Source organism: Lutra lutra, chromosome X (assembly GCF_902655055.1).
Source record: "Lutra lutra chromosome X, mLutLut1.2, whole genome shotgun sequence".
Classification (NCBI taxonomy): Eukaryota; Metazoa; Chordata; class Mammalia; order Carnivora; family Mustelidae; genus Lutra; species Lutra lutra.
Window position 1 is genome coordinate 21,053,180 of NC_062296.1, and position 27,778 is coordinate 21,080,957.

The following is a 27,778-nucleotide window of genomic DNA, read 5'->3' on the forward strand; positions in this document are numbered from 1 at the left end:
AGCAAGTTGAGGCCCGCTGTTGGGTGCCGTAGGCTTGCAGTGAGGACGGCTGCGGCCTCTGGATGCAAGCCTCAGTGGTGATAACTGTCACAGGTCATCAGTAAAATCCGTAAAATAGGCCTGGTGGTTCCAGGCTGGGGGATGAGTCTGCCTGGCGCCTTTACCCAGCACTCTGCCCCGGAGACCTGGTTCTCTCCCTGCCCAACCCCGACCCCGCTCAGCAGAGCACAGGCATTGCTTCCAACTTTCCTGGACTGCATTTGACAAGCCCTGCAGCATGGGGCTCCCTTCCATCCTCTCCAGAAGGCTGTGACCTTTGGCACAGGCAGTGGTTGACTGAATGTTCACACACGTACATGCACGCAAGCTCACATGCCCATCTCAAGCCCGTGTGCTCCCCAACGGAGCTTCTGAGAGCCTCACAACCCTCCTCGCCCCTCACCCCCTCCCCTTCCTCCCCCACCACAAAAGCCACAGGTAACAGCAGTCCCCAGCAACACAGAAGACACAGTGTAAAACCCAGAGGCAGGCTTCGTTGCCGTGCTGTTTTAAGTATCTAGCAGGATGTGAACCCAGGTGGCTAACGGCAGGGCTGACCAAAGAAAACTCCCTCCCTCCCCTCCGCCCTGCCCCCAGCAGCAGGCTCAGTGAACTTGGAAGGGGCTGGGAGGTATGCTAAGGGATTTTACATAGTGCCAAAGGGCAAAATAGCTGGACTGCGGGCCCATTCTGACTCCGCTGTGTCCCACCCAAACACTGTATCCTTGGAGAGGTCCCCCATGCCGGAAGTCAGTTTTCCTATCTGTAAAATGGGAAAAGCAGAGTCCCACAAGTCGAGCCAGCCCACACAAGTTCAAGACCATCTGAGGATGCTGGAGGATTTGTTGGCATTGTCATTGTAGCTGCATTTTGGAAGGTTAAAATGGCCACACACGTGCTGGGGAGTCTGGGATAGTGATTGGGCACTGCTGCTGAGGCTGTTCCCAACTTTGGGTAGGGTCATATTCCAAAACGCTCCCCACATTCCCTCCTACCCCACGGCCCAGTTCCTATGGCTGAACTCCCTGTCTTGTGCCTTGGCATGGAATCCACCCAGGGTTTAGAAGTGACAATCTCACGTGGGGGGCAGGCTGGTGTACGTACGTGCCCCTTTCTGGCTGGCCTCCCTGGTTGCAGAAGACTCAGCCTCCTTCCCTTCCTCTCCCTTCACAGGTTCAGCAGGGACCCTAGGCCAGAAGGGCGCTGTAGGGCCAGGGGCGGGTTGGGGGATGGTCAGAAGCAGCTTCAAGGGTGTGGAAAGACCTAGTCAGGAGCCAGTGGGGGTGGGAAGAGCTCCGAGTATATCCAGCAGGTGGCGATAGGGTGGGGCTCTTGGGGGATGGCGTGGAGACTCTGGGGATAGGGTACTGCCTTATACTGGTCTTTGCGGGGGTGGGGGTTATAGGTTAGGCCTACTGGGCTCACAAGAGGAAGGGTGCCAGGGGACTCTTCTATCCCAGGGGTAGGGGTTGGGAGCCTAGGATGAGGTGTACAGGCCCACCGGGGACATGCCAGGGCCAAGAAGCCCTGGGTCGCTGGGGTTTAGTCCTGGAGAAGAAAGCTGAGGGCAATGGGCTGGCAGGGGCTCTGGGAGCGCGGGTGGTGCAGGGTGAGGGGAGATGAGCTAGAGCGTTGGCCAGGGAGTCTGCGCGTCTAGACGCTCCAGCTGAGGATGGTAAGAGAGGAGACTGCCAGCAGAGAGGCCAAGGAGGCAGTACACGGGGCCCTGGCGGACAGGGGCTCTGTGTGCCGCTGCAGCCACTCGAACTCATCCAGCAGCAAGTGCTGCTGCAGCTCTGGGCCCACCTTCTCGCGGATGGTCTGGTAGTAGCGGTTCAGGTACTGGAGCTGCAAAGGGAAGGAGGGCTGAGGGCCTCCCCAGGCCAAGCTGCCACGAGAGGAGGTCTTGGTGCCATCCAGTCCACTCGACAGTATTCTGGCTGCCTACTCTGGCGCCCAGCCACCATCAGGCCACAGACATTCTCTGGGGGCTTTTCAGAGGCACTTTGCTACAGTGACCATTTAGTGTCATGGTGACTTTCTTGGGGTGGGTGGGGGATGGGAGTGGAATGAAAGTTGGGCGAACATTATTATCCCCATTTTATAGAAGAAGAGACTGAGGCTTATATTAGGATTTCAGGTGGCGGAGTCCAGAGACTCAGTCTCAGACTCCCCAGGAGTTCACTACCTAGGGTTGGGCAGGTTGGGCTGACCAGAGAGTTCTAGAAGCTTTGGATTCTCTGGGGAGGCCCCAGTGTGTGCCTACAAGCCAACAGTGTGGACTGTCCCAGGGGAGGGGAAGTGGCAGAGGGTCTTGGGGTAGGGAGAGCAGAGGTGAGAGGCCCAGGGTTGGGAAGAAGGCAGTCATGGTTATGGGCTGAAAGATGGACAGTGCTGAGGGTCACTTACGTGTTCGGGAGACAACAGGCTGACGTCAATGAGGTTCCGGTCATAGGGTACCAAGGACACCACTTCAAAGGTCAGGTAGGACCCTGGGTACTGGAATGTCAGAGGGAAGGTAGGAAAGCAGGAGAATGAGTGAGTAGAAGGGGCTTGGCTGAGGGGTCCCACGCAGAAGCAATGGGTACAGGGAATGGGCCCTCGTCAAGCCCGAGACTCAAGGTAGGCTGGATGTCCTACAGTCCCCATGTCCAGCCCCCACACCCCAGGCTGCACTCAGCACCTCATCTTTGGTACTTATCAGATCTGTATTTCTCTCCTTTTTAAAAAAGATTTTATTTATTTATTTGACAGAGATCACAAGTAGGCAGAGAGGCAGGCAGAGAGAGGGAGAAGCAGGATCCCTGCTGAGCAGAGAGCCTGATGCAGGGCCTGATCCCAGGACCCTGAGACCACGACCCAAGCTGAAGGCAGAGGCTTTAACCCACTGAGCCACCCAGGTGCCCCAGATCTCTATTTCTCCAAGTGTGTTCTCTATAATGCAGCGGGGGCCTTGTTAAATATGTAGATTCCCAGGTCCACCCCCCAGGCCACTGGAGTGAGAACTTCTTGCACAGGGCTGGGAACTCACATTTAAATAATTTTAAGGTAAGTTATTAGGTTTTTATATCTATCTATCTAATATATATCTTTATATATTTCTATCTCTATCTAAATCTCTTTGTATCTCTTGATTGACCTACCTATAGAAATAGGTATAAAAAAGACAAAATAGTCCATAATTCCCATCTCCCAGAGATCCCTTGCATGGTTGTGCTTAGAAAATTCAAACTACCATAAGATACACAATAAAAATGGAAAGTCTCCTCCCTGCCCAGTTCCCTTCCTGAAAACATTTAAGACATATACAGTAATTAATCCATTAATTATTTTAATCCACACAAAATGGATCCTACCACATGCTTTTCTGCACCTTCTCTCCACCCTGTTAATGGTAAATGTAGGCAAGCGTTGCATATTAACACGAGGATATCTACCTCCCTCTTTTCTAAGGGCTGTGTAAGGGTCCACAGTATGCATGACGATATACTTAACCAGTGGCGGATACTTAGGCTGTTTCCACTTCTTTTTTTACTATGACTATCGATGCTACAACCCACATCAATGTATAAAACATCTTGGTGACCTTGTGGAACTAGATCCAGAAGACACATATCTGGGAGAGGGATTGCTGAGACAAAAGGTATAGGCATTTTATTTTATGTTATTTTATTTTATTTTTAAAAAGCTTTTATTTATTTATTTGAGAGAGTGTGTGTGTGTGTGTGTGAGTGAGAGAGAGAGAGATAGAAGGACAGGGGGAGGGGCAGAGGGAGAAGGAGTAGCAGACTTCCCACTGAGCAGGGAACCCAGATGTGGGGCTTGTGGCTTCATCCCCAAGACGCTGGGATCGTGACCTGAGCGGAAGGCAGATGCTTAACTAACTGAGCCGCCCAGGAGCCCCAAGGCATTTTAAATAGATATTTTTATTGATATTGTCAAACTGTCCTCTAGAAAGATTGTATCAATTTGTGCTTCCTCCAGCAGTGTGTGAGAGGGCCCATTTCCTCATAGAGTCACGGTGAGTCAATCTGGATATCACTAAAATCACTCATTGTTTGCCAATCAGATAGGTGAAACATGGTAATCTATTGTTATTTTGATTTGTGTTTCTTTAAGAGTAAAGTCGAGCATCTTTGCATGCTTATAGATCGTTTGTGTTTATCATAGAGAGTTGCCTCTTCATGTCCCTTGCCTCTTTTCCTGATTTTTGTCTTAACGATTTGTAAAAAGCTCATGGCAAAAGAAGGAAACTCATGCTTTCCCTGTGGTACCTACTCTATTTGTCATACATATTTTGACTTTGTTTATGATATTGTTTCCGTATATACAGGGTTTTTCTTTTTAAAGATTTTACTTATTTGAGAGAGAGAGAGAGAGAAAGAAAGCATGAGCAGTGGGGAGGGGCAGAGGGAGATGCAGACTCCCCACTGAGCAGGGAGCCTGCTGTGGGGCTCAATCCCAGGACCCCGGGATCATGACCTGAGCTGAAGGCAGACACTAAGCCAACTGACCCACCAGGCACCCGTCCATATAGACAGTTTTACATTTAATTTATCTATCTTTTTCTTCACGGCTTTTGGATCTTGCATAGAAAGGCCCATTTCCACCCTCCGATTATAAATGAATTTATATAGATTTCTTCGAGATCTTTTATGGTTTTACCTTTAAATCTTGATCCATTCAGAATTTTATTTTGGGGTAACAGTAAGGTTCTTCACTTAAATAACCCCCAAATGATTAGCCATTTGTCCCCCCCGTCCATTTATTAAATCTCTCTTGTCTTTACTGTTTTGAAACCCCAGTTTTATTATAAATTAAATTCCCATTTCATTTACAGAACTTAGAAGGGCACCTGGGTGGCTCAGTTAGCAAAGCATCCTATTCTTGATTTGGGATCAGGTCGTGCTCTCAGGGTTGGGAGATTGAGCCCCAAGTCAGGCTCTACCCCCAGCGTGGTGCCTGCTTAAGATTCTCTCTCTCTCTCTCCTTCTGTTCCACCCCAACCCCCAAGAAAAAAAGGAAATTAGAGGGTATATTTCTGGATTAGTTGTTTTGTTCCACTGTGACATCTGTCTCTCCATCTCTGGTGCCATACTGTTTTCATTACAGTAGCTTCATTGTATGTGTTAGTATCTGAAAGGCCGGTTTCCCTTATTGCTCTTCTTTTCCAGAATTTTCCTAGCTACCTAGCTATTTTTGCATGTTAATTTTACAAACAGTACTATCATTTTGTGAAGTTACAAAAGCATCCCGTTAACACTGAAATTGAGGTGGTCTTGAATTTATAGATTGATTTCAGGAGAAATGACATCTCCGTAATATTGAGGCTTCTTTCCAGAGAGCACCATTTACTTAAATCTTTTTTATGGCCCTCAGTAGACATTTTCTCTGTATAAGTCTTTTTATGTTTATATGTAGGTATTTTATCCTGTCGGCTGCTATTATAGGGAATCTTCGTAACTAACAAGCTCCCCTGGTGATTATTATAGGCATCGAAGACCAATAATTTAGGACAGGGATACTGATTCATTTGGTCTAGAGTGGGACCTGGGCATCAGCATTTTTTTAAAACTACTAGTGATCTTTCTGTTAGTTTGTTTTAAAGATTTTATTTATTTATTTGACAGACAGAGATCACAAGTAGGCAGAGAGGCGGGCAGAGAGGGAGAAGCCAGCTCCCCGCCAAGCAGAGAGCCTGATGTGGGGCTCGATCCCAGGACCCTGGGATCATGACCCGAGCCAAAGGCAGAGGCTTAACCCACTGAGCCACCCAGGTGCCCCTGGGCATTAGCATTAAAACCAAAAGGCTCTTCTGATGATGCTGATATTCTAATGTGCAAACAGGCTTGAGAAATTCTGAGCTATTATGGAATTTTTCTGGAGCACAGGAAAACTCCAAATCAATTCATGTCCACCTATTAAATGTCCTCCTCCTTGGACCTTCCTTATACTCCATGGAGCCCAAAGTCCCTGCCATGCTGTCTGTAGCTCTAACCCGTCCCAGCAGCACTTTACCTTGGTCTTTGCTTCTACCACGAGGGCCACATCTTCAAGACGTATCCCAAATTCTCCATCCTGATAGTAACCAGGCTCTAGGAAACACAGAGATGCTGGTGGTATTAAGCAGGAGAAGGACCCAAGTCCGTGTTTCCTGTACCAATCGAGGAGTGGCTGGAGGCCCAGCTGCCTGGCTGCTCCAGGCTCGGGCAGACCCACCACTGACCATAGGGGAGGCCAGGCCTTATGGCCCAGCAGGGAAGACCTAAGAGCTCACTTGGATCCTGGAGGCACTCCTATTTCCTGGCGTGCTACTGTCCTGTTACCCCAGCATTTGACTGGAGTTTGGATGTACAACCAGGAACCAACTCCCAAGGGCAAAATGAAGGTTTGAGCTGAAGGGATTTAGGATTAGGATGGGACAATGCACTTGGGGCTGGGAGTGCTGGAGCCCAGAGGGCCTGTGCCTGGCATGCTCTCTGAAGGCTGGTGCTCCCTCAACTGCAGTCGTAGGCTGGTCTTAGGGTAGGGAGGGGGGTGGAAGAGCCCAAGAGCCATACCGATGGAAGTGAACATGCCCTTGGCCATGGGGATGTTGCCAGACTGGAATCCCACTGGCCCTGGAAAAGGAGATGTAGGCATGATGTCAACTCTCCCATACTCACCAGCTTGGAAACTAGCAGGCTCTAGGGAGGAGCAGGTAACTGGGGACTGCTGGGGGTTCTTTAGCAGCACTTGTCCACCACATCACTGTCTACCTAGGGCTGGTATGGAGACCAGACTGGCTCTGCTTTTCATTACTCTGACATTGATGCCAGCCACCTGCTAGGCCTTGACCTGCCACTCTTCTCTCTGAGCCCTTCCCCAATGCCAAGCAGGCAGCCAGAAGGGCCAGTTCCTACCATTTCTCACTTACCTTGTGGAGCATCACCTCCCACCAGCTGGATGGGTCACTGCATCCCTGTGGGTCTTAGTCGTTTCCATACCTGTGAAATGCTCTACCTCCTTCATAAGACGGGGGACCCCAGGGAAGTGTAAAAGAGACACCTACACTCATGCACGCACAGGAAGTTGCCAATGCCATGGCCTGTCCCGTGACCATAATTGAGCCCGACATCCCACAAGGCTCTGCGGGCAAAGACCTCCATCACTCGCCCTGGAAGAGAGATGGCCCCAGTCAATCGGCTGGACCCCAGACGCTCTGCTTCACCCCATGCTGCTTTCTTATCCCAGAGCCAACTCCCAAGATGGTACTCGTGGAGAGTTGCTCCTGAGAGGAAGCTTAGCTAGCATGCACTTTCCCCAGCACGTCTCACATCGTACCTATGACTGCCATAACCCACAGAGACCTCACCCTCCGCATGGACATATAGTATTGAATTAGGAGGCAGGAGGCCTGGTTTCAAGGCTTCCTCCCCCAGTAACCCTCTGTGTGACCTTGGACAAGTTGCTATCACTCTCTGGGTGGGATCTATACAGTCTATACAATGGATGGGATGAGGATATAATCCGTGCCCCACTAGCTTCCCAGGGTGGCCATCTGGGTCCAGTGAAATCAGGGCCTGAGTCTCTGGGCCCAGTCTGCTTTCCAAAACCCACCTGATGTACTAGCAGGAAAGACGAGTCTGGACAGATCGATATTTCCTATCAACACACGGGTATATGCCTCCTGATGGGGAGAGGGAGAGGTAACATGCTGAGTAAGAGGAGGGCCTTGGTAGTTTTCAGGTGCTCAGCCTGGGCCCACACAGGTGTGTGGGTCCAGGCCTGCAGGGACGCTTAGTTGTGGGGAAGGTGTGTGCTCACGTGTGGTCACTCAGGTTCTGGAAAATGGTCAGGGGCAGCTGAGGGGACCTGTTGAAACGTGGAGCTTGGTCCATGTGGTTCTCTTTGGCTGGCCCACAAAGGACATTTGTACATGGTGGTGGCCTGAGGCCTGACAGTGGGAGTTGGGAGACAAGCTCCCTGAGCTAGAATTCCAAGCTGGCCACTCACAAACTCTGAGACCTTGGGCAAGCAACTTTAACCACTCGGTGCCTCAGTTTCATCCTTTGTATTGGAATGATCAGAGCACTAGCTCAGAAGGCTGTTGGGAGGAGTAGGTAGACTCCCACACATAAGGTGCTTCAAACAGTAAATGTTCAAATAGAGGTCAGTGCCCTTATTACTGTTATGCTCATCCTTCAGTTTTCTTAAGGCCTTGGGTTCGGGTTGGGGCCCCATAATCTGGGAGGTCAGCTTTGCTTGGTTGGGCTGCTCACCTTGTGGATAAAGGGAGGGAGACAGGCTGACAGAAACCTCTTTACTCCTTGTGACAATGTGGTAAGTCCCTTTCATCACACACACACACACACACACACACACACACACACACACACACACACACACACAGGCTTGCCATCTTGTGCAGGACAGCCTATGGACTCAACCCATGAAACTGTGAGTTCCTAGAGGCCTGGCCAGCTTTTGATTTTTTCTCTCTTTCCAGCACCATGCCTGAGTCATGGTCTGCTTGCCGAATGCATGAATGCAACCCCCCACCCCCCGCCGCCCGCTGCCACTTCCCACCAACTCAGAGGCGCTCAGTGCACACAGGGGAAGTCCTAGCCTCTGCCCCTGGTGGACCAGCCCTCGCTCCTTTCTGGAAACCTCCAGCTCCTTTCTACTTCACCTCTGAGACTGCCTGTGCTATTTCTCTCTGCCTGGAATGCTTTTCCCCCTCCTTCCTGCTGCACACAGGTTTAGGCACACAGACAGCACCAAGTAAATATTTGTTCACTGATTTCCTGAAAAGGGGTGGTGAAGAGCTTCAGCTGAGGCCCTGTTGGAAGCTGAAATATCTCTGGGAAAATAGCCAGGAGCATTCGGTTTTCTAGTTCTATCTTGCTGTGTGACCCTGGGCAAACTCCTTAACCTCTCTGGGCCTCAGTTTTAGCCTCTGTAAAATGAAGGGCTCTTGCTGGAGTGATTGCTTGGATGTCTCTTGGGTAAAGGTGGGTAGGGGAATTCTGGGTCCAATGCTTACCTTTTGGAAAGCAGAGGGGGTACCCCAGTGGATTGTTCTGGTGATGTCTGTGGTTCCATCCCTGTGGACAAGGAAAAGCAACATATACAGTACTGCTGAGTACCTGGGGGTAGGGATCGTGGCTGTGTGCTTCCCGTGTGCTTTCCACTCGGGTTCGAGCAGCAGGAATGGGGTGGGGCTGAGGTGGGTTAGGGGTAAAGGAAGAACACAGATGCTATCCTCAAGTCCCCATCTTCAGCATCTGTGCATAAAGGGATTCTGCAAAGCTGTTGAGTTCAAAATCGCTAGGTTGTGTGACAATCCTGATGCCCCACATACATACCCCACCCCCAAATCGCCTATTTTGTCTGTTTTATAAACATGAGTTTCTTGGGTCAGCCTGGCTTTCAAAGCAGAGTTTCTTCCAGAGTTTCAGGGAGGCTGGAGGGAGGGGGAATATCCCATTTTTACCAGTGAAGAAACTGAGGTTCAGAGAGATCGTCACACTCTTACACATTCACATAGTTATTTCCCATTTCTAGAACACTTCTGCAGCTCCCTTGGAAGGGTAGCAGAAGAGGCCACGTTATCCTCATTTCCCATTACCCTCATTTCCCAATTGAGGCCATGAGCTATCTCCCTTTCTGAGCCTCAGTGAAGCCAGGCCTGGAGCAAATGCTGACTCTACACAGTCCTCTCCTTGTAAACATGGATCTGACCCAAGGACTTGCTCAGAGTCCCAGGGAACTGAAGCCAGGAGCCAAAATGTCTGACTCCCAACCACCAGCGGCAGCTGTGCCCCCAGATGGCCCCTGTGGCCACCACCAGGGAGGGGGAGGGGAGAAATGGTCCCAGAGCCCTGGGGATTCCTCCCTGGGAGCAGGTCACAGGGCGTGGCTGACTTCTTCAAGAAGGAGAGAAGAGGAAGTGAGGTGACCATTTCCCTGGCCTCACCCTGCTCAGAGCGTGCCCCAGTCCAGCAACGCCCCACAAATCCACTTCCTCTTTACACACTGGCCATCTCAAGTACACAGTACACACAACGCCAAACTGGGGACGAGCAAAGTCTGCTAGGCTAAGCTCTCGTGTTAGCTCCCAGAGCTGCGCTTGGAACAAGCGAAGAGCCGTTGTCATTAGCACGTTCCTCATTTCCACAGGACAGAGAATGGGAAACGGTTTGAAACTCCTTGCTCCTCCATCAGTTCAGCACACCCCTTCCTCCCCCCAACCAGCCCCACCCAAGCTTTCCACAGTCCACTTGCTTCCTAGATGAGAAGGGGGGAAAAACCTACTGGCTCATCTCAACTTCTGTGTGAATGATTGGTCACACATTTGGAAAAATTGGGTCAGCCTATTCTGCACATCTGTCCTGTCTAGGTGTTCAGACTGTGCACTGTACAAGGGTAGCACGGCTGAAGGGGTACCAGGCACTTCGTGGTTATATAGGAATGCCAATGAGAGCACACAGGTAGACACACGGATCGTGGAGTCTTGGAGCAGGGGACAGGGCCCTCCTACAGGACCCAACATGGCCACGCACACACTCACGCATATCTACTCACAGACGCATACCCGTGCTGACAGGTGTGCCCAGTTCCAACTGGGCTCCAGGCATCCCCCGAGACTGCTTTTCTTACCTGCCTGCTGCTCTCGGAGGCCTGATCTTGTCCCCTACTCCAACCTGACATGGGTACCTTGTCTGCAGTGTGGGGGTACTCGTGCTGCTGGTGGCGTGGGGACCATGTCCTGGGTACACACGAGTAGATGAGAACATGGGTACGGTGTCTGTGTGGCCAGGCAGGGCTGCTCAGACTGTCATGATATGTGGGCTTCAGGAACGTTTTACTTGAGCAAGGAGAGATGATTCCTGATTCTCACCGAGGTGCTGCACAGGCAGCCCCACTCTTGAGGTTTTTGTGTGTTTTCCACAGTGCAGGGGTCCCCAGGTGTGCAAATGGGCACGATGCTTAGGCTCATTCCATCCAGGGCTCTCCTTTCTCAGACAGAGGATTCACACCCAGGAAGGGGAGAGCTGTGGCCGGCTCTTGGGAAGCCCTGGATGTCTGAACTGAGGTAGTTGGCCAGGGCAGGGTGGGGGATACTTACCAGTATTGCCCCCCAGAATCCAGCAAGTACATCTCATCTGAAGACAGCTTCCGGTGCTGCTCCTTGGTTGGACTAGGAAGGGGAGAGCCACTGAGAGGGGCGCAGCCTAAGCCTGCACTGGGCAGGGTAGGGGTGGAAGCAGGGGAACGCCTCACCCCTTATATCCCCAAGGGCCCTGGGCAAGTACTCGGTTGATGCCATGGATGTCCTCAGTGCACACCTGTTGATCTTGTACCTCACCGAGCAAGGTTCCCAGGAAGGGGAGAGAGATAGGAGCCTGGAAGGCGGGAGCCTGGAGAGCCTCAGAGAGCATCCAGGGCCACCATCTCCTCTTGCATAAGGAGACGCAGGCCAGCAGAGGCTCGGTGGCTTGTGGGAAGCTGTGTGGTAAAGCTGGGAAGGAGATGGGCCTGGACCCAGATGCTTAGTCCCGTGCCCCCTCTAACTTTCTATGACCTCTGAGAGCAGAGGGCTTGAGAAGCCAAGACACAGGAAGGGGGGGAGGTCCTTGAGGGTGAGGCTGGAAAGCAGGAGTCGGTAAGGCCAAGGAATTCCTCTCCTGCTACGCTCTAGTGGGGAGAAGGGGTCAGGCCAAGGCAGCTGCAGGCTTGGGAGGCTCCAGGGGAGGGAATTCTGGGGTAGGCCAGACTGGCCCATGGAAGGCATTTGATCTGCTCTTGCTGAGCCTGTGGCGGACTGAGGCATTCTGATCAGCTTGGGCCCCCAAATTCCATCAGGCAGGCCTGCCGGTGTTTGTTTTCTACGGAGCCAAACATCTGGTTAGCTCACCTCTGGGCCCACCTTCATCGGCCCAGGCTGAGTAAATAGGCTTTTCTCCCTGTGTATTCGATCATGAGCTTCAAGAATTAGCTAATATAAATAACTCACAGGAAGCCAAGGAAAAGCATCCAAAAGCAGCCCTCCCTCCCTTCCAGATCCCTCAGCCCTGTGTGCTCACAAAGTCTCAGCCTTTCGTGGCAGAAAACTGCTTGGGCCTTTTCATTTCAAGAAGACTCCCGATCCCTGACTGAGGTCCACTGCCCACCCATAGCCCCCACAGTACTAAAGTCCTCAAATCTTAATGTGGACTTGGGTCTCCCCCCGCCCCGCCACATACATCAGGATCTCGATGCCCCGGGGCCCTAGAAAATTTCTTCTCCTGAAGTACCTGTAGTGGGCTAAGGCAGCATTCAGGCCACTAGCAGAGATGGTTTCGAAACTGGGTCCAGAGGAGAACGCTTCCTCTCTGGAAATCACATGGCAGAAATGGTCAACAGACGGCTCAGAAGCTAGGCTGGGCCCAGGATATCTAACCAGGGCAAATGAAGGTCACGGCTGCCTCTACCTCAGCCAGATTCCATTGGGCGCTCCCAGCCCCACCTCCCGGTGCCATCTTCCCAGGCTCCAGTCTGTCAGCTACAGAGCCTTCCAGGTCAGAGAAGGAGGGACTGTAGACACTAATTACTCCCCTCCACCTCCATTTTACAGATGGGAAAACCAAGGCCCATGGTCCCACAGTGAGTTTGTGGTAAAGCAAGAGTAAAGAATCCTAGCTCCTTGTGTCTGAAAGCTTCCCCAGGCCCAGGGCAGCAGCCCGCACTTCAAGCCTGCTTACGGCCTGAGTCAGACGTGCTCTCAGGGAAGGTCGCTCCCCAACTTGATATTTTCAAGCTGTCCAGGAGCCCCACCTGGCCTGACCCAGCCTCCCCACCGCCCTCCCTGCAGGGGAGAGAGGGTCTGTGCCTGAAGCAGACACTAGGGGGCACTGATGGGTTGTGGCCCTTCAAGTAGGCCTGCTTTCAGCAGGCGGCCTGGGACTGTCATGGAAGACGCCCTGCCCAGCTCTCCTACTACGCACGGACCTGTTACTCCTTGTTCCAGAGAGGCCCCCCAATACGAGGAGGGCCTTCCTTCCTGCTGAAGTAAAGAGGCCAAGTCTCCCTCCCTGCCCCCACCCCCAGACTTAAAGATAGCCCGTTCCAAAGGCGGGCGGTGGTTCTTCACCTGCGTAACTGGTCCAGCCACTGGGCCCCTGAGAACTCATCCACCGTGCCTTTGGGCACGTTCTTCTCCAGCCACACCAAGTAGCGGATCACAGCCACGGCGTCCCGCACCTGGAGCGGGCGAGCAGAGCAGGGGGCCGGCTGAGCTCGCAGCCCCGGTTCTGGGACCAGGCAGATCAGACAGCTGCCCCGGGAGCTGAGCTCCCCACACTCGAGGGCTTCCCTGACTGTTTGATGATATTAAGGGATTCTTGTCCAAGTTTATATATGATCATAGTGTGATTATGTTTTGAAAAGAGTTCTTATCTTTCAGAGATACTGACTGAAGTGCTATCTTTTAGAGATACTTAAGTTTTCACAGGAGAAACCGGATGATAGCTGGGATTTGCTTTAAAAACCATCCCTCCGCAGAGGATGGGCGTGGAGGCAAGGACCGTGGCCTTTCAGACCAAAGGGCCACAAGCTACCTAGTGCTGAAGCTGCAGGAGGGTGCGGGGCAATCATTAGGCTAGTTTTTCTACTTTTGTATATGTTTAAACTTTTCTATAAGAAAAGTTTGGTAAAATGAGGCCATTTCTTCTCGTTTGGACAGGAATATCCAAAAAAGCAAGCCATCCTCTTGCAAGGGTGGGGAAATCAGGACAGCAAACACGTGGAATGTGCCAGGCAGTGATCAAAGCAATATATATATATATATATATATATATATATATATATATATAATTCAATATAATTGTATTTATATAATTATGTAATTCTGTTTATATATATGCAATTATATATTTATAAACTCATTATATATTTATCTATGTGCATATTTCTATTTATATGTATCTACTTATTTCTATGTAATTGTATAAAACACATGTATATGTGATTATATATTACAATTAAATATTAATTAAATATTACTTGTAATTTTTATAGCTATCATATATTATATAACACATGTTTATTTATCTATTTAATCCTCACCACAACCCTATGCTGTAGATTCCTGTTATGATACGCATTTCACGTATCTAAAGTAACGGAGGCCCAGAGAGATGAAGCAACTTGCCCAAAGTCACCCAGCTTGGAGGCGGGTAGAGGAGCTGAGATTTGAACTCAGACACTCTAGCTCTGGGGCTCAGGCTCTAGACCATGATACCAGGCTGGGAATAAGGGGACAAAGCTCAGGTGGGTGCCCAGGAGTCTGAGGTCCACTTCACTGTTTCCACTGAACTTCTTTGGGTTCCTTGGCAGGCTCTCCTTTCTAACTCATCAGACCAGGAGTTCCCAACAGGCTAGGCTGCCTTCTCGTGACTTACGTGGCTGGCCCTGAGGAGGGCCTGCTCCTTGCTGTTTTTCACTGCCTTGGTCACCATCACTGGGGAGTAGGTGTCTTTTATAAGTTTTTCCTGTTATGGACAGAGAGGAAGAGGTCAGGGAGCATCTCCAGGGCAAAGTGGGGTTTGGAAAGAATTGGCAGGAAGTCCCAGCTAAACTGACACTTGCCATTCCCTATAGTGACAATGGCCTTTCCGTCCAGGGTTTTCTGGCTGCCTAAGTCTCTCCCGGTCTTCCGTGTCCGGCTGAATCTTACCTCCCTCCCTGCCCCTGAATCTGGGATTCTCTGGGATGGATCAGAGCTTAGTCCCTGGGATGGATCAGAGCTTAGCCCCTGCCGCTCCATGGGCTGTCTAACAACGTGGGATTCCCGCACTATCATATCATCACAGATAACATTTATGGAGTGCTTGCTGTGTGCCAGGCACGGGACCTCACACGTACTATCGCCTCTAATCTCTTCAGAGCAACTCCTCTGAGGTCGGGACTCCTACTGCCATTTTGCAGGTGAGGAAACAGAGGTCCAGACTGGCTAAGTCACTTGTCCAAGGTCATTACGTAGTCAGTTCAAGGTAGAACCAGGACTCAGTCTCAGGTTTGGCGACCTCAGAGCCTCTGCCCTACCAGGCTGTGTTCCCTCTAGTCTGCTTGACAATCTTCGGGCTCTCTGCGGATGGACACCCGCCTCCTCTTTTTCCATCTCTTCACAGGGAGGCCTAGAAGGGGACTGACCAACTGTCTGAAGGGCTGAGGGGCTGTGGCCCCACTTTAGGTCAAGACTTATCAGGACTGAGGTGGGGGTGATGCCTGGCCCAGGCGGGGGTCTGGCAAACCTACCACAGGTATCACTTCATAGAGCCCGTATGTGGTGTAGCTGGTCCCGATCCAGATCTTCACGTCTCCGGAGGCATAGGTCTGGACGGTGCCACGGACCTGGCTGTAATCCTCGAGCTGCACACACATGGAGCCCGTGCAGTTGGAGTTCAGGTACTTCAGGGTCTCAGAGTCAAGGCAATCCTTGTTTACAAATAACCTGGGTCAGAAGGGAAGGTCAGGAGGGTCCTGAGGGTCTCTCAGGACAACACAAAGACAAGGATCCCTTCATTCCTAGAGGTCAGAGGAGCCCCACCAAGGGAGCCAAGCAGACCAGATTTGCAGTAGGTGGGAACAGAGGTCGAGGGTCAGGAAAACCTGACTGGAGGCTTCCTAGTGGGCCCTGTTGGGAGCAGGCAGCAGGATCCTGGGAAGGGCAGGGTAAGTGGTGGGGTGGGCGCAGTGCAGAAGTTGGGGGAAGTCCCGGAGAGCAAGCCGTACCTGATAGAGGAGTCTGTGAGCAGTGTGTAGGAATAGAAGAAGGGGTTATAAGGGATGTCACTGCCTCGAAGGTTGAAGAGCCCTGGGGAAGAGAATTGATGGGGACTTTTTGAGGCTGATCGGCCTGAGGCAAGTCCATATCCCACCTTTGCCCCACCGATTGCTCTGCCCAACCAAAGAGTCCCAGCCATATGCCTGCACATCTGCGTCTGAATGTTTTTCAGGGGTTTTCTTTGGTGGTGGTGGGGGGGTCTTTGAGGCACTGATGAGAGCTATGCCTCCTTCCTCCCAGAAAAATGAAGACACCCAGCCAGCAGTCAGCGTAGTTTTGGGGTGTTCCCAGCAAATCTGAAGCCCAGTGCTGGGACAGAATCAGGCAGCACGTGGTGCTAAATCGGGGAGTGTGAATGCCCCAGGCTGGTGGCCGCACCGATGGCAGGTGTTAGCTGGGCCCTTTCCCTTCCTGAGACAGCCTTTGCCGCTGTGGTCAGCCCATTCCTCTGATGGCCCATAGGCTGGCTCCAGCTTGCTCTGGACCTCCTGGTTTTCTTATTCAGCCGCCATGATCTCCTGCCTCCTAGCTTTCTCAGTTCCCACAGGCCCTGGCCATGGACTTCACGGAACCCATGGTTATAAGGCAATTGGGGGAGGAATCCAGTGCTGCAGGGCCCAGGAGGCATGGGGGTTGGGGGGAACCAGGTGCCCGCCCCGTGTCCACAAGTCCATACTCACAGGCCGTCTCATCGAGTGCCGACAGAAGGACTGCAGTTGGGCCTTTGCGATGCTTCTGCATCTGGCTGCGGATGTCAGCTACCTTCTCCTGCCAGGTGCTCCCTAGAAGCAAAGGTGCCCAGAGAAAGCATAAGCAACATACTTTCCCTTTGGCACACTGTTTCTGAGAGGGCTCCCTTAGGGCAATCATTTTCCATGGCTTTCAGAGCAATAGAAACCTTTCTCCAGACAAACTCTCACTAGTGTAGTTGTCAAGGACATGGACTCTGGAACAACTGTCTGCGTTCAAATCCTGGCCCTGCCATTACTAGTTGTGTGACCTTGGACAAATTCCTTAACCCCTCTGGGTCTTATCCTGCATACCTGTAGAATGAGGATGGATTATCATGATAGTATCTAGTCAATAGGGTTGTTAGGGGGCTCAGATGAATTAATATTTGTAATGCGCACAGAGTGGTGTCTTGGTGTATAGTAAGCCTGATGTAACTTACTGATGAATAAATAAGCATGCAGAACAGAGATCGAGAGAGCAGCCTTAGTTGAAGGGCGAAGGGATCAGACTAGGTCATGTTCAAGCCTCTTCTCTGAAATGACCTGGTGCCTAATTAGCCATGAGTCCCTGAAAATTGTTTTAATCCCTCTTTGACCCATTTTACAGATTTTATAGAGACTTCAAGGAGGAAGAGGGACTTGTCTAGGGTTTCATAGCTAGCAAGGGGGTAGAGTTGAGATTTCCAGGTAGGTCTGTTTGACTACATGACCCACCCTCTTAGTCTATATGGACACTGGACTGTCTTGCTAACATTGTCCGTCCCCAGACTTGTCCTTAAACTCTGTGTCCCAGAGCTGTCCTTCCTAGGATGCTTGTACCCTGGTTCTAGTTCTCATCTTTTATTCCTACTCTCTGCAATGCAGATGAAGAGTCTGCCCCTAGGCAGGGCTCATAATTTGCTGGCAGAAGGTCGTAAACATTAAGGGTCCCAGTTGGGCTCAGAGATTAGGCATAAGTAACTTAATGCCATTTATAAAAAACTTTATGCAAATGGGTAAAAACTATTCAACAAAAGCCAGAGTTTTGGGTGATACTTTTAAAGGATTATCTTATTTTATTGGGTAAAGTATACATACAGTAAAATTTATCATTTTAACCATTTTAAAAAGTGCACAATTCAGTGGCTTTAAGAACATTCACACAATTGGGGCGCGGGGGTGGCTCGATTGTTAAGTATCTGCCTTTGCCTTAGGTCATGATCCCAGGGTCCTAGGATGGAGCCGCATCTGGCTCCTTGCTCAGCAAGAAGACTGCTTTCTCCCTCTCCCACCTCCTCTGCGTGTGTTCCCTCTCTCCTATGTCCCTCTCTGTCAAATAAATAAATAAAATCTTAAAAAAAAGAACATTCACATGATTGTGCAACCACCACCACTATCTAATTCCAGAACATTTTTATCATCCCAAAAGGAAACCCTGTAGCCATAAGCAGTCACTCCCCATTGCCCTTCTCACTTAGCCCCTGGAAGCCATTCACTGACTTTCCATGTCTATGGATTTACCTGTACTGGATATTTCAAACAAATGGAATCATACACTATGAGGCCTTCTCTGGCTTCTTTGTTTAGAATTATGTTATCAAGTTTCATGAATGTGTGACAACAAACGAAGGCAAATTTAATTGTCTGATGCATACAGGTATCTTTGAATAATTAACTTTGCCCAGTCTTCTCTTTTCCCTTTGTGCCTTTTAAAGCCTATCAGTTGCTAGAGAGAAAGTCTCGCTTGCCTCTGTAAGCTTATAGACGCAAGAACTCTGTGCTTGGGCTTCTGGGCCCAGTTCCGGCTCTGGATGGCTCTTCCTTGAAGACTAGCAGTCTGTGAAGACTCAGGATTACCGTCACTTGTGGGCAGTGACAAATCCCGTATGAATTCTCCCTCCATCCTTGGAAGGCTTTCCCCCTTCATCCCCTCCCTTTCCTGACATAACTTCACGCTTCTTTATCTGAAAGGGATGAGTTTTACTTACGATTACACAGTCTCGGCTAGCAAATTTCTTTAAAAACTTTTTCGAGATACAGAATGATTCTGCAAATTATATCAGAACGGATAAAGAAAATTGGACACAATTTTAGCTTGTTTCATCCTCCTTGCTATTTGAAATTTCCCTCCTGCTTTCTTGACTCCTTTTCAAACAAAGAATGTGCACAGACCTGGATGAGGATAGGGGCCTCTCGGATTGCCCAACATTCCTAGGACTCCACATCCATGCGCTCTTTTGGAATTCCTGGGGAGGTAGGGGGTGGTGGTAGCCAAGACAGTGATTCATCATCAGTAGCCTGGTTCCGGTCAGGATTTTAGTTAACCACTTACCAGAATCATAGAGCATGCTGTTCTTTTAGGACATATTTAGATGGTATCAATGAGGTCAAAGTGAAGATGAGCTATGTTAGAATTTGGGGTGATCACTTCACTTTCCTTTTGCTCTGGCCAAAACCTGAGCTGTAATTTGTGCCATGGATGGCCCCTGAGCTTAGTTATATACTTCCTTTGTCAGCTGGCCCACCTGACCCTAGTCATCTTACTCCAGGAGGGCTGGAAGGCAGGGTTTGAATGAATCAATACAAGCCAATTTCCACTACTGGACAAGCAGCTCATATCATGTTTTTTTTTTCTCTCTTCAAAAGGGTAGGGTTCTTTTTTTTTTTTTAAGTCTTGCTCTGACTCCCTTGTTTCCTCCTTTCCTGTTCCTTCTTGCTTCAAATCTCAACACTATTTATTCCAGCATTTTCTATATATGGTGTGAGGACCTTTTGATTCAGACGGAGATCTTTGAGATGAGAGGGCCCAGACGTCTGCTTTTTCAATAAGCATCCCAGGCAACTCGGGTGCACAAGAAAGTTTGAGAACCTTTGCTTTGGTAATTCCCAGGACAACATTTTCAGCCAAAGGAGCAGCAGTAGGGACCGTGTTGGTTCAAGCTGGGAAGAACATGCTTAGAGAATCACCTGTGAATGCATCCTGCAGGGCATAAATGGGTTGGCTTGGAAACGGAGGCTTCTCTGATCCCCATGCCAGGTCCACAAGGTTGGCTGTGGTGGATGCCAGTTTTATGTTAGAGTTTTTGAGGGCCGTGTTGTAACTCTCCCAGGAACCTGTAGAGACAGAAATCCGTCACTCGTCCCCTGCCTGTTTACACCTCAGGAAAAACCGTGACTCGGGCAAAATTAGTCCTTGTCTGCTCTGCCTCCCACTCCACTCCTGCTGCCTCAGCTGCCCAGAGCAGGTCCAATCAGTCTGGTCCTCCTGGGGATGTCCTCCCAGCCTCCTCTTTCTGCTTTCAAAGCCCCATTGCCTGGGGCCCACTCCAACACTGCCCACAGCCTACTGGCTAGGTTTATCTTTTTAAGTGCCAGTGGCAGTGGGACCTTCTTCTCAGTACTATCCATTTTAACAGCGCATCAGTGCCCCTGCCCAAAGGAATGGTGATGTTCACACCATCACCATCAGAAAGGCTGACAAAGGGACGCCTGGGTGGCTCAGTTTGTTGGACGACTGCCTTCGGGTCGGGTCATGATCCTGGAGTCCCGGGATCGAGTCCCGCATTGGGCTCCCAGCTCCATGGGGAGTCTGCTTCTCCCTCTGACCTTCTCCTTGCTCATGCTCTCTCTCACTGTCTCTCTCTCAAATAAATAAATAAAATCTTAAAAAAAAAAAAAGGCTGACAAAGAAGCCAGCTCTGAAGGGGGAGCCTTTAGATACACATACATGATGACTTTGCCCTTGGGGGCAATCTGGCCAGCTGGCTGGGGTCCCAGAGCTGAGGGAGCTGTATTTCTGGGAGGAGGGGAGTATGCACCTTTGTTCAGAAACCCACTGAACTCCTTTGACCTTCCAAGCTGCCTTCCAGAAGAGGGCTACCAAATGATTCTAGTGCCATAACTGGTAGAGCTCCAGAGCATAGAGGATGGTTCTGGGTTCAAGAACATCCTGGCCTACTGTCTGCTAGATCTTAATGACTCCTCAAGTCTTCTAGGTTGGGTCTCTGTACTCGTGACTTTGAAAAAAAAAATCTGCATTCATTCTTTTACATATACTTTCATTTCGCAATCCATGAATAAATCTTTGTTGCAAAATATTCTGCAACTACAACTTCAGACACTATCTTTGGAGTCATCCTGTCCCTCCTTCTACCAAGGAATGCTTCTTTACATCCCAGAGCGGCTGAGTCACCCTTGTTGGTGGGGACAAAGGAAGGAGTGAGGGACGAACATACCGATGGAGAAGAGAAAGGGGTCGAAGCCCACACTGCCTCCGGCAGGAACCTCATTGAGGAGCCAGGTGATGATGGAAGTTATGTCAACTGAGAGGAAGACAGGAAGGAATGTAGTGTCACCTCCAGGGCCGGACCCAGGCCTTCCTGTCAGACTTCTGTCTGTGACCGGCCTACCATATCTGTCCTCCTCGAAGTTAGCCTCAAAGCTTAGGGACGGCTTCAGATTTCCAGAGTCTCCCATAGAGGCCCATCATGGTTTTGCATGCATTTTCTTACCTGTGCCTTCTTGAACCTCGTCCAGGTTTCAATGTTTGGGGGACATGTGACCCCTTTTACCTTCTTTATGTAGCTCCCAGTTGCAGTCCATCTGCCGCTCAGCCTGGGTCCAGTAGCGACTGTCAGTCCAGAGACCTGCTTTCCCCATGGTCACCACTGCCGTTCCTGGGGAAGAGCAGAGAACCTTGGAGGTGAGGATGAAGGTGGGGACGGTGGCCTTGGGTAATGCCTGGGCAGTATGGTGCCAGGCAGTATGGTGCTGGCTCTGAGAATGTCACAGGGGCCTCTGGAAAGAACTTCTGTCCTCCGTTGCAAGGAAATGAGGCAGGAGACACTGAGGAAAGCATTAGGGAAAGCCAGCCTGGGCATACCTGCTTTGTGTTGAGGGCCTCTCCTAAGGAGGGATGAGTGGGTTCTGCTTCTCACAGTCCCACAGACTCAATGCTACATGTAGATGCTCTCAGGAAAGACGGTATGGTAGCTAGTCTCAAGACTCAGTGCCTGATAAGGACACTAAGCCAGGGGCTTAGCTGAAGACAGGCAGAGGAGCCAAACCCAGAGATCTTGGCAAGGATGGGTAAGGCAAGGGAGTGTGAAGCCCAGGGGAAGAATGTTTAAGGATCAGCAAGGGAAGCTTGGATTTCATTCGAGGGGCCAAGATCAGGGTGGGAGGTCCCTTCAGAAACTGGGACCCCATAAGGGGCCTCTGTGTTTGCGTCTCATTCGGCTACAGGAGGTGTTGTCCAGAGAAACGACCGGCCAGGTAAAATTGTCCCCAAGTGAGACACGTGTGAAGGGGAATCAGTGGGCCCCTAGTGGCTGGATGTGGACGTAGCAGCTGTTCCTGAAAGGAAGCCCAGGGTGTGCTAAGCTAGGCCTGGCTGTGGCAGGGCAGCAAGCACAGGAGCAAAGCCACGACAGCCATCTGCCTCATGCAGAAGTGTAGCTGGTGAGCTATGATGTGTGCCCTGGCGACCCTTTTCAAAGTGGTGGAGGGGAGGCGGAGCCTCTGACACTAGGTCCTGGGGTCCTGGCTTCTGAGAACTGGCCACATCAGAGCCTCTGGGACCACGTCTGGGTCTACCAACAGAAGCAATAAGGGCTGAATGGCTCTCACCTGCCGACCCTGTAAAGCCTGTAATCCATGCACGCCTCTTATCACGATTGCCGATGTACTCACTCTAGGAAATCAATAACCCCATCATTAGCCTTTTTCATGGAGTTAGACCCCTACCCCCCATGGAAGACCCCCCCAACCACATCCCAGTTCTTTCTGTCTGGTCAGATTCTACCAGTTCTACAAGCCCAGGCACACTGGGCACCTCGTCCAGGAAGTCCTCTGCCACTCCTCCAGATCTCAGGATCTCCTCTTCCTTTGGACAGCTGTATTTCTCGGAGTCTAAATCCCATAGTCCAGCACTGGGCAGAACAGCCTAAAAAATCTCATCTCCCTGGCCAGAATGCAAATTCTGTGCAGTCTGGGATCATGTCTTTTGGTCCTTCTTGGTTCTTCCCTCCAGCTGTCCCGCCCCTCCCCAGTCTAGTACAGTACACTGAGTACATCATGAAGAACTTCTGCAGAGGGCTTCCCACATTATTGTATTTTGATCGTCATCATCCTTCAAGACAGATCTCAATATTTCCATTTTGCAGAAGAGGAAACTGAGGCTCAGAGAAGTTGAGACACTTACCCAAGGTAAAAAAACAAATTCAAGCAATCTCATTGACACTGAAAGTGGCTTCTTTTCCGAACAGCTAGTGCTGGGAAGGTGAATGGGATGTAGGTGGGACCAGTGGTGGGGAAAGGATGGGTTGGGTGCATAGGGTTGCGGCTTTGGGAAAAGAAGTTCTTACTCAGACAATCTTGTTTCCTGTCTGCTCCCCTCCCCCAACCTACACCTCAAACTTGTATAGCCTAGGCCTCTGGATCATTCCAATGCTCCATCCATCAGGTTATGGGAAGGTTAGAATTCCTCCAGTCCAATTCCTAGCCCATACTCTAACCTCCTAGGGCCAGAGTGCCCTAAACATTCATTCTGGATCTGCCATCTGAGAATGATCGAAATAGGTTCTGAACTTATTAATAGTTTCACTGCCTGAAGTCAAGGAGCTCTAGCAGTGTCTTCTCTCCTATGCAAAGAAATACATTCTTTCAGCTTCCCTAAAACTCCCATGTCTAAGCCCCCTACTTCCTTCCCTTTGCCTTTTGAATCCTTCCTCTGCCTTCATCTTCTGAGCCTTAACGGCCTCTGGTTTGTGGCCTGTTCTCATTGGCGGCCGACCCAGGAGAGCAGAGGGCGCGGGTGGGGGAGGAGCTGTCCCTCACCATGTGGGCATCCGTTTCAGGGATGATGTAGGCAGAGAGATTCTTGATGCACATCTGCTGGCGGAGGGCTGTGAGCCGTGCCGTGGTATTGACCGCAGTAACTGGAAGGTACTGACAGGTGACAGGAAGACACCAAGACACACACAGAGACACACTGCTTAGAGAGGATGATGCCTGGGCCCAGTGTTAGGAGGCGCCGCCACCCTCTCCTTAGGCAGGTGTTGGGAGTGGGTAGGCTGGGCCAGCCTGGAGAGGAATGGGGTGGCAGCCGATGGTATGGGTTAGTCTTGATTAAGGGGCCTGGGCTAAGCGGAGATGGAGGTGTTGATGAAATTGGAGAGGAACTCCTTGTGACAGTAAATGGACCTGGGTCTGGGATGGGGGCATGAGTGAGAACGGCATGAAACTGAACCGTGGCACTGGGCCAGGCTGGAGGGACAGTCTTTCTCCGGATACCCTGGAGGCGGAGTTGCCAATTTAGCAAATCAAAATACAGGATATCCATCCAGTCACATTTGAATTTCAGATAAGCCACATACAATGTTTTAGTATAAGTATGACCCATGCACTATTTGGGGCATACTTATACTAAGACACATATTCATTATTTGAAATTCAGATGTCATTGGGCACCCTGTATTTCATCTGGCAATCCTACCTTGGGGACTTTTTCGAGTTTCTACTCAAATGGCAGAGGAGAGTGAATGAGTACCCCCAGCAATTTGGAGCATTATCCAGAAAGATCCCCTCTAAGCCAGACATTTCTTTAAAGGCTGTTTTATCTTTAAAATGAAAAGTGTGGGTTTTTGTTTTGTTTTACCTTCTGCTCAATGACATATCCATGTTTGTTTTCCTGTAGAAGCCTACCCACCAGCCTGCCCCAGTGGTCTCATAGTTGAGACCGGAAGCAGATATACCCCATGGGCCCTGGGGCTTCCGGGAACTGCTAGCAGGCCACCAGCTTTCACCTCTGTCTTGCCCCTGGCTGAGGAAGCTCTTTCGCCATACTCTGGTTGTGGGAAGAATCTTCTGGTCTCCAGGTAGGAAGCCGCTTACCTCTCACCTCCAATATGCCAGACCTTCTCCCCAGTCGCACCCTAGGCCTCCCTCTTGTCCTTTCTGTTGGCATTTCTAGTCCTCGGTCTTCTTCCCTCCTCTTTCTGGGCCTCCCTCTGCGCTCGCTGTTCCTTTAGAACTTTTGTTTTCTCTCCTCCCATCCTCCTGCTTGCCTCTCCCTAGCCTCAGCCAAAGGCTAGCTAGGGGCCTCCACCGTCCTTCCCGCCCTCCCCCCTTTAGGGGAGCGGACCAGGCCAGGACAGAAGTAGATAACCTGCTGTGGGATGGATGGGTAGGAGGGAGGGATATGGGGGTGTCAGACACCTGAGAACAGTGAGGCCCGCCCTGAGAGATGTTAATCAGAAACAGGGGCCCCAGAGTCCGGAAGTCAGGAGAAAGGCTGGTAAGAGGGAAAGGCTAGCAACTGAGCCAGTGGGGGATGGGGAGGAGAGGGGAGCTAAGGGGCAGGTCCGGGGCGGGGCAGGTCCAGAGCGGGGCGGGGCCGGGCCGGGGCCTTACCGGAGGGCTGATGGAACAGTTTCTCACATCTTCTCCACTCAGGTCCACTGGTTTAGGGTGGCCCCAGGCACCCAAAGCTAGAAACGGCAAAGGGGAGAGGTGGGGAATTAGGGTCACTTGGAGACCAGTTAGCTTCTAGAGAGCACAGGTACTTGGTCCCCTAAATCGCACTGCCTATCCCCCCCTGGCCTAGGTCATTTGAAACAAACAGTGCTGTCCAACTCGAGGATAAAAATAATCACATTTCATGGGAAATTTGGTGGAATGGGATGGCACCCTGGGTCACAATCAAAGAAACCTGTTTCATCAACAAGTGATTGCCACTTTTGCAGGGGTTTTAGTGCTCATTAAATCAATTTTTCCCTTCTAATCTAATTGGGTCTTTTCAGGGTTTACTGAACTGTTGTGTGCAAATTAAATTTTTGTAATCAAATTTTCTTTGAAATGCTCTAGAGGATCTCGCTAAATAATCACCCCACCTTCATTTTACCCTTCTATAAATCTAATTTTATATATATTGGGTTTACTTAAGTTCAAGGCCCACTTGTGCCATTTATTATAGTCCAAATCTCTGGCTCTCATTCCAGGCCCATTTTAAATACATAAAACAGTCAATCCCAGTCTGACATCGTCGCCTGGTGGAGAAAGGTAGGTTAGCATTTAAAGATCTTCTACTATGAGCCAGATGCTGAGCTCAGTAATTTATCTGTAGTATCTTTCTCTATACTTGCAACAAGCCTGTGAGGTGGGTATTACTGTTTATTTTCTACAGAGGAGGAAGCTGAAGCCCAGATAGGTTTGGTAACTGGTCCAGATTTTGCCGCAGTGAGTCAGTGGTAAAGCAGGGATTTGAACCTGGGCCATCTGAGTACAAAAAGTTAACCACAGAAGGGTGGTGACACAGAAAGGATAGAGTATATGAAGTCTTAGTTTCCAATTTGGGCTCTGCCCCAAATTTGGTGTGACTTAAGGAGAGTCACCCGGTATTCACTGGGCAAACATTTCCTAAGTACCTACTGTGTGCCAGATACTGGGCTAAGTCCTACAGTCTCGGGCCTTCCAGCCCCAAAAATCCAGTAGTCTCTGATAGTACCTTCCCTCCAGCCCTGGCCTTTAGGGTTGTCCTCAGAGGGTATTGGGGGCCTGGGTAGAGGGAGACACTATACTTTTACCTCCTGAGTGGACTGAGCTACAGATAGGAGGGCAGCTGGCATCTAACTCCATAAACCCCTTGCCCAGCTGTCTTGGTCTCATAAACTCAAGGGGGAGATGAGACCCATGCTGTTGATCTAAGAAAATGATCCTATTTCTGTAGGAACAGATTGTTGGCAAAATGGTGTTTCTGAGATGCCAATATAAGAAGGAAGACTCAGCCAACCTGGGTCCCTCTGGACACCCAGACTGTTGTTCTCTGAGGCAGGGGCTGTGGCTCCCGAGGGCAGGCTCTGCGGCTGTGTCTCTCTGTGTTTCCTGACACAGGGCCTGACCTTGGGGCAGTGCTCAGGAATTGGGTGCTGACTGAACGAGCGGGATCTTGTGGAAGGAAAGGGAAGGGAAGGGAGGCATCCCTAAGGCTGGGGATGGAGTGTGTGTGGAGGGCATTGAGCTGGGCATCGAGTTGTGACCCAAGAGGAAAACAGAGCACCAGAGGAGTGACCAAGACTGAACTTTAGTTAGGCTCTTTCAAGCCACTTTACTTGGATTTGACTTTGTCTATGTCCATCCTGTCCTTGCTGGGTCTGCATCACCCAGTCCTCAATAAGAATCTTGCTAAGCCAGTTTAGAGACAATCCCCCACCCTTAATATCTGATCACCTTTGCTATCTGATCAAATTCCTCATCCTTCACCCTTCATATCTGTTCACCCTGGCCTGCCTCCAGCAAGAATCCTATAAAGTTGGCTCAGCAAGAACCTCCCACCCCTGATGTCTCCTCTTAGTAATTTTCCATCCACTGTCCCCCCTCACTCTGTTCATTGGCTCTAAATCCTCAGCCATCTTGGCTGTATTCAGGGTTGAGCCCAATCTTTCTCCCCTATTGCAACGCCCTTATTGCAATAGCTTTGAATAAAGTCTGCCTTACTCTTAACAAGTGCCAGAATCATCTTTTAACAGGCAGGAATGGAAAGGTGCCAAACCAGATTGATGTGAGTCTGGAGGGCCCCAAGGACTGACCCCGGTGTTCTTCTTTCGCAAGACAGAGAGGAGGACCAGGAGAGAAAGAGACAACCTGGGCCCCCGCCCTTACTCCAACCCTTTCTGAGCCCAGAGGGGAGAGGCCAGAGCTGCTCTCCAGCTGGACCTGCCCTCCCAGTGTGGGAGGGTGGGACCAGGATGCACATACCACAGAAGAGGACAAGCCAGGGGCAGCAGCCCCAGCGAGCCCAGGCCATGGGGTCTCCAGATGCTGGTGCTGGGTGGATGGAGGGATGGGGGAGAAGGGGCAGGCTGTTTCCCTGGCCTCTTCCTCCAGGCCTTCCCAGGGCAGGAGCAGCCAGGGGGTTGGGGCTGGCGACGGGGAGGAGGCGTCCGGCCGGTGGATGGAGAGTTCCCCTCTGGTCTCTTGCATCTGAGGACTCTGGGAGTCAGGAGTGGGGAGTACGGGTGGGTGGGGAAGATTGGGCTCTCTGAGCCCGCCCAGTGCAGAGTCCAAAGATCTCCAGGGCAGAGGAGCAGCAGCTGGTCTCAATCAGCCTGCTCCTCCCCCTCCCCCCCCTTTTAGCAGCTCGCCTCAGTCGTTCCTGATTGCTGTCCCCCTCCTTCCAGCAAGCTGTTTCCCATTAGCTCCCCCACCCCCGGCTCTGGCTCCA

General features: G+C 50.7%; 1 protein-coding gene across 1 annotated transcript; it reads right to left on the reverse strand.

The window, feature by feature from the left end:
- Positions 1–531: 531 nt before the first annotated feature.
- XPNPEP2 (X-prolyl aminopeptidase 2) lies at positions 532–27,563 on the reverse strand. Its single transcript, XM_047716429.1, has 21 exons — positions 27,313–27,563; positions 24,970–25,046; positions 23,395–23,505; positions 22,186–22,249; positions 21,129–21,233; positions 20,793–20,879; positions 19,525–19,671; positions 16,528–16,629; positions 15,796–15,877; positions 15,319–15,514; positions 14,463–14,552; positions 13,154–13,263; positions 12,318–12,395; positions 11,150–11,221; positions 9,065–9,125; positions 7,639–7,708; positions 7,091–7,195; positions 6,600–6,659; positions 6,058–6,134; positions 2,449–2,538; positions 532–1,887 (listed from the first exon to the last, which is right to left on the reverse strand). Exons 1-21 carry the CDS (start codon positions 27,359–27,361, stop codon positions 1,693–1,695), a joined length of 2,028 nt encoding a protein of 675 aa, XP_047572385.1. The 5' UTR covers positions 27,362–27,563; the 3' UTR covers positions 532–1,692.
- Between the last annotated feature and the right edge of the window lie 215 nt (positions 27,564–27,778).

What these genes read in the sequence shown, in the direction of transcription:
- XPNPEP2 (XM_047716429.1), bottom strand. Translation starts at nt 27,361, where the DNA reads ATGGCCTGGGCTCGCTGGGGCTGCTGCCCCTGGCTTGTCCTCTTCTGT. An exon ending in GGCACTCGATGAGACGGCCT is followed by an intron (nt 15,878 to 16,527) that starts GTGAGTATGGAC and finishes TCTCTTCCCCAG; the next exon opens with GGCTCTTCAACCTTCGAGGC. An exon ending in CCCCCTCTGCTTTCCAAAAG is followed by an intron (nt 7,709 to 9,064) that starts GTAAGCATTGGA and finishes TCTCCCCATCAG; the next exon opens with GAGGCATATACCCGTGTGTT.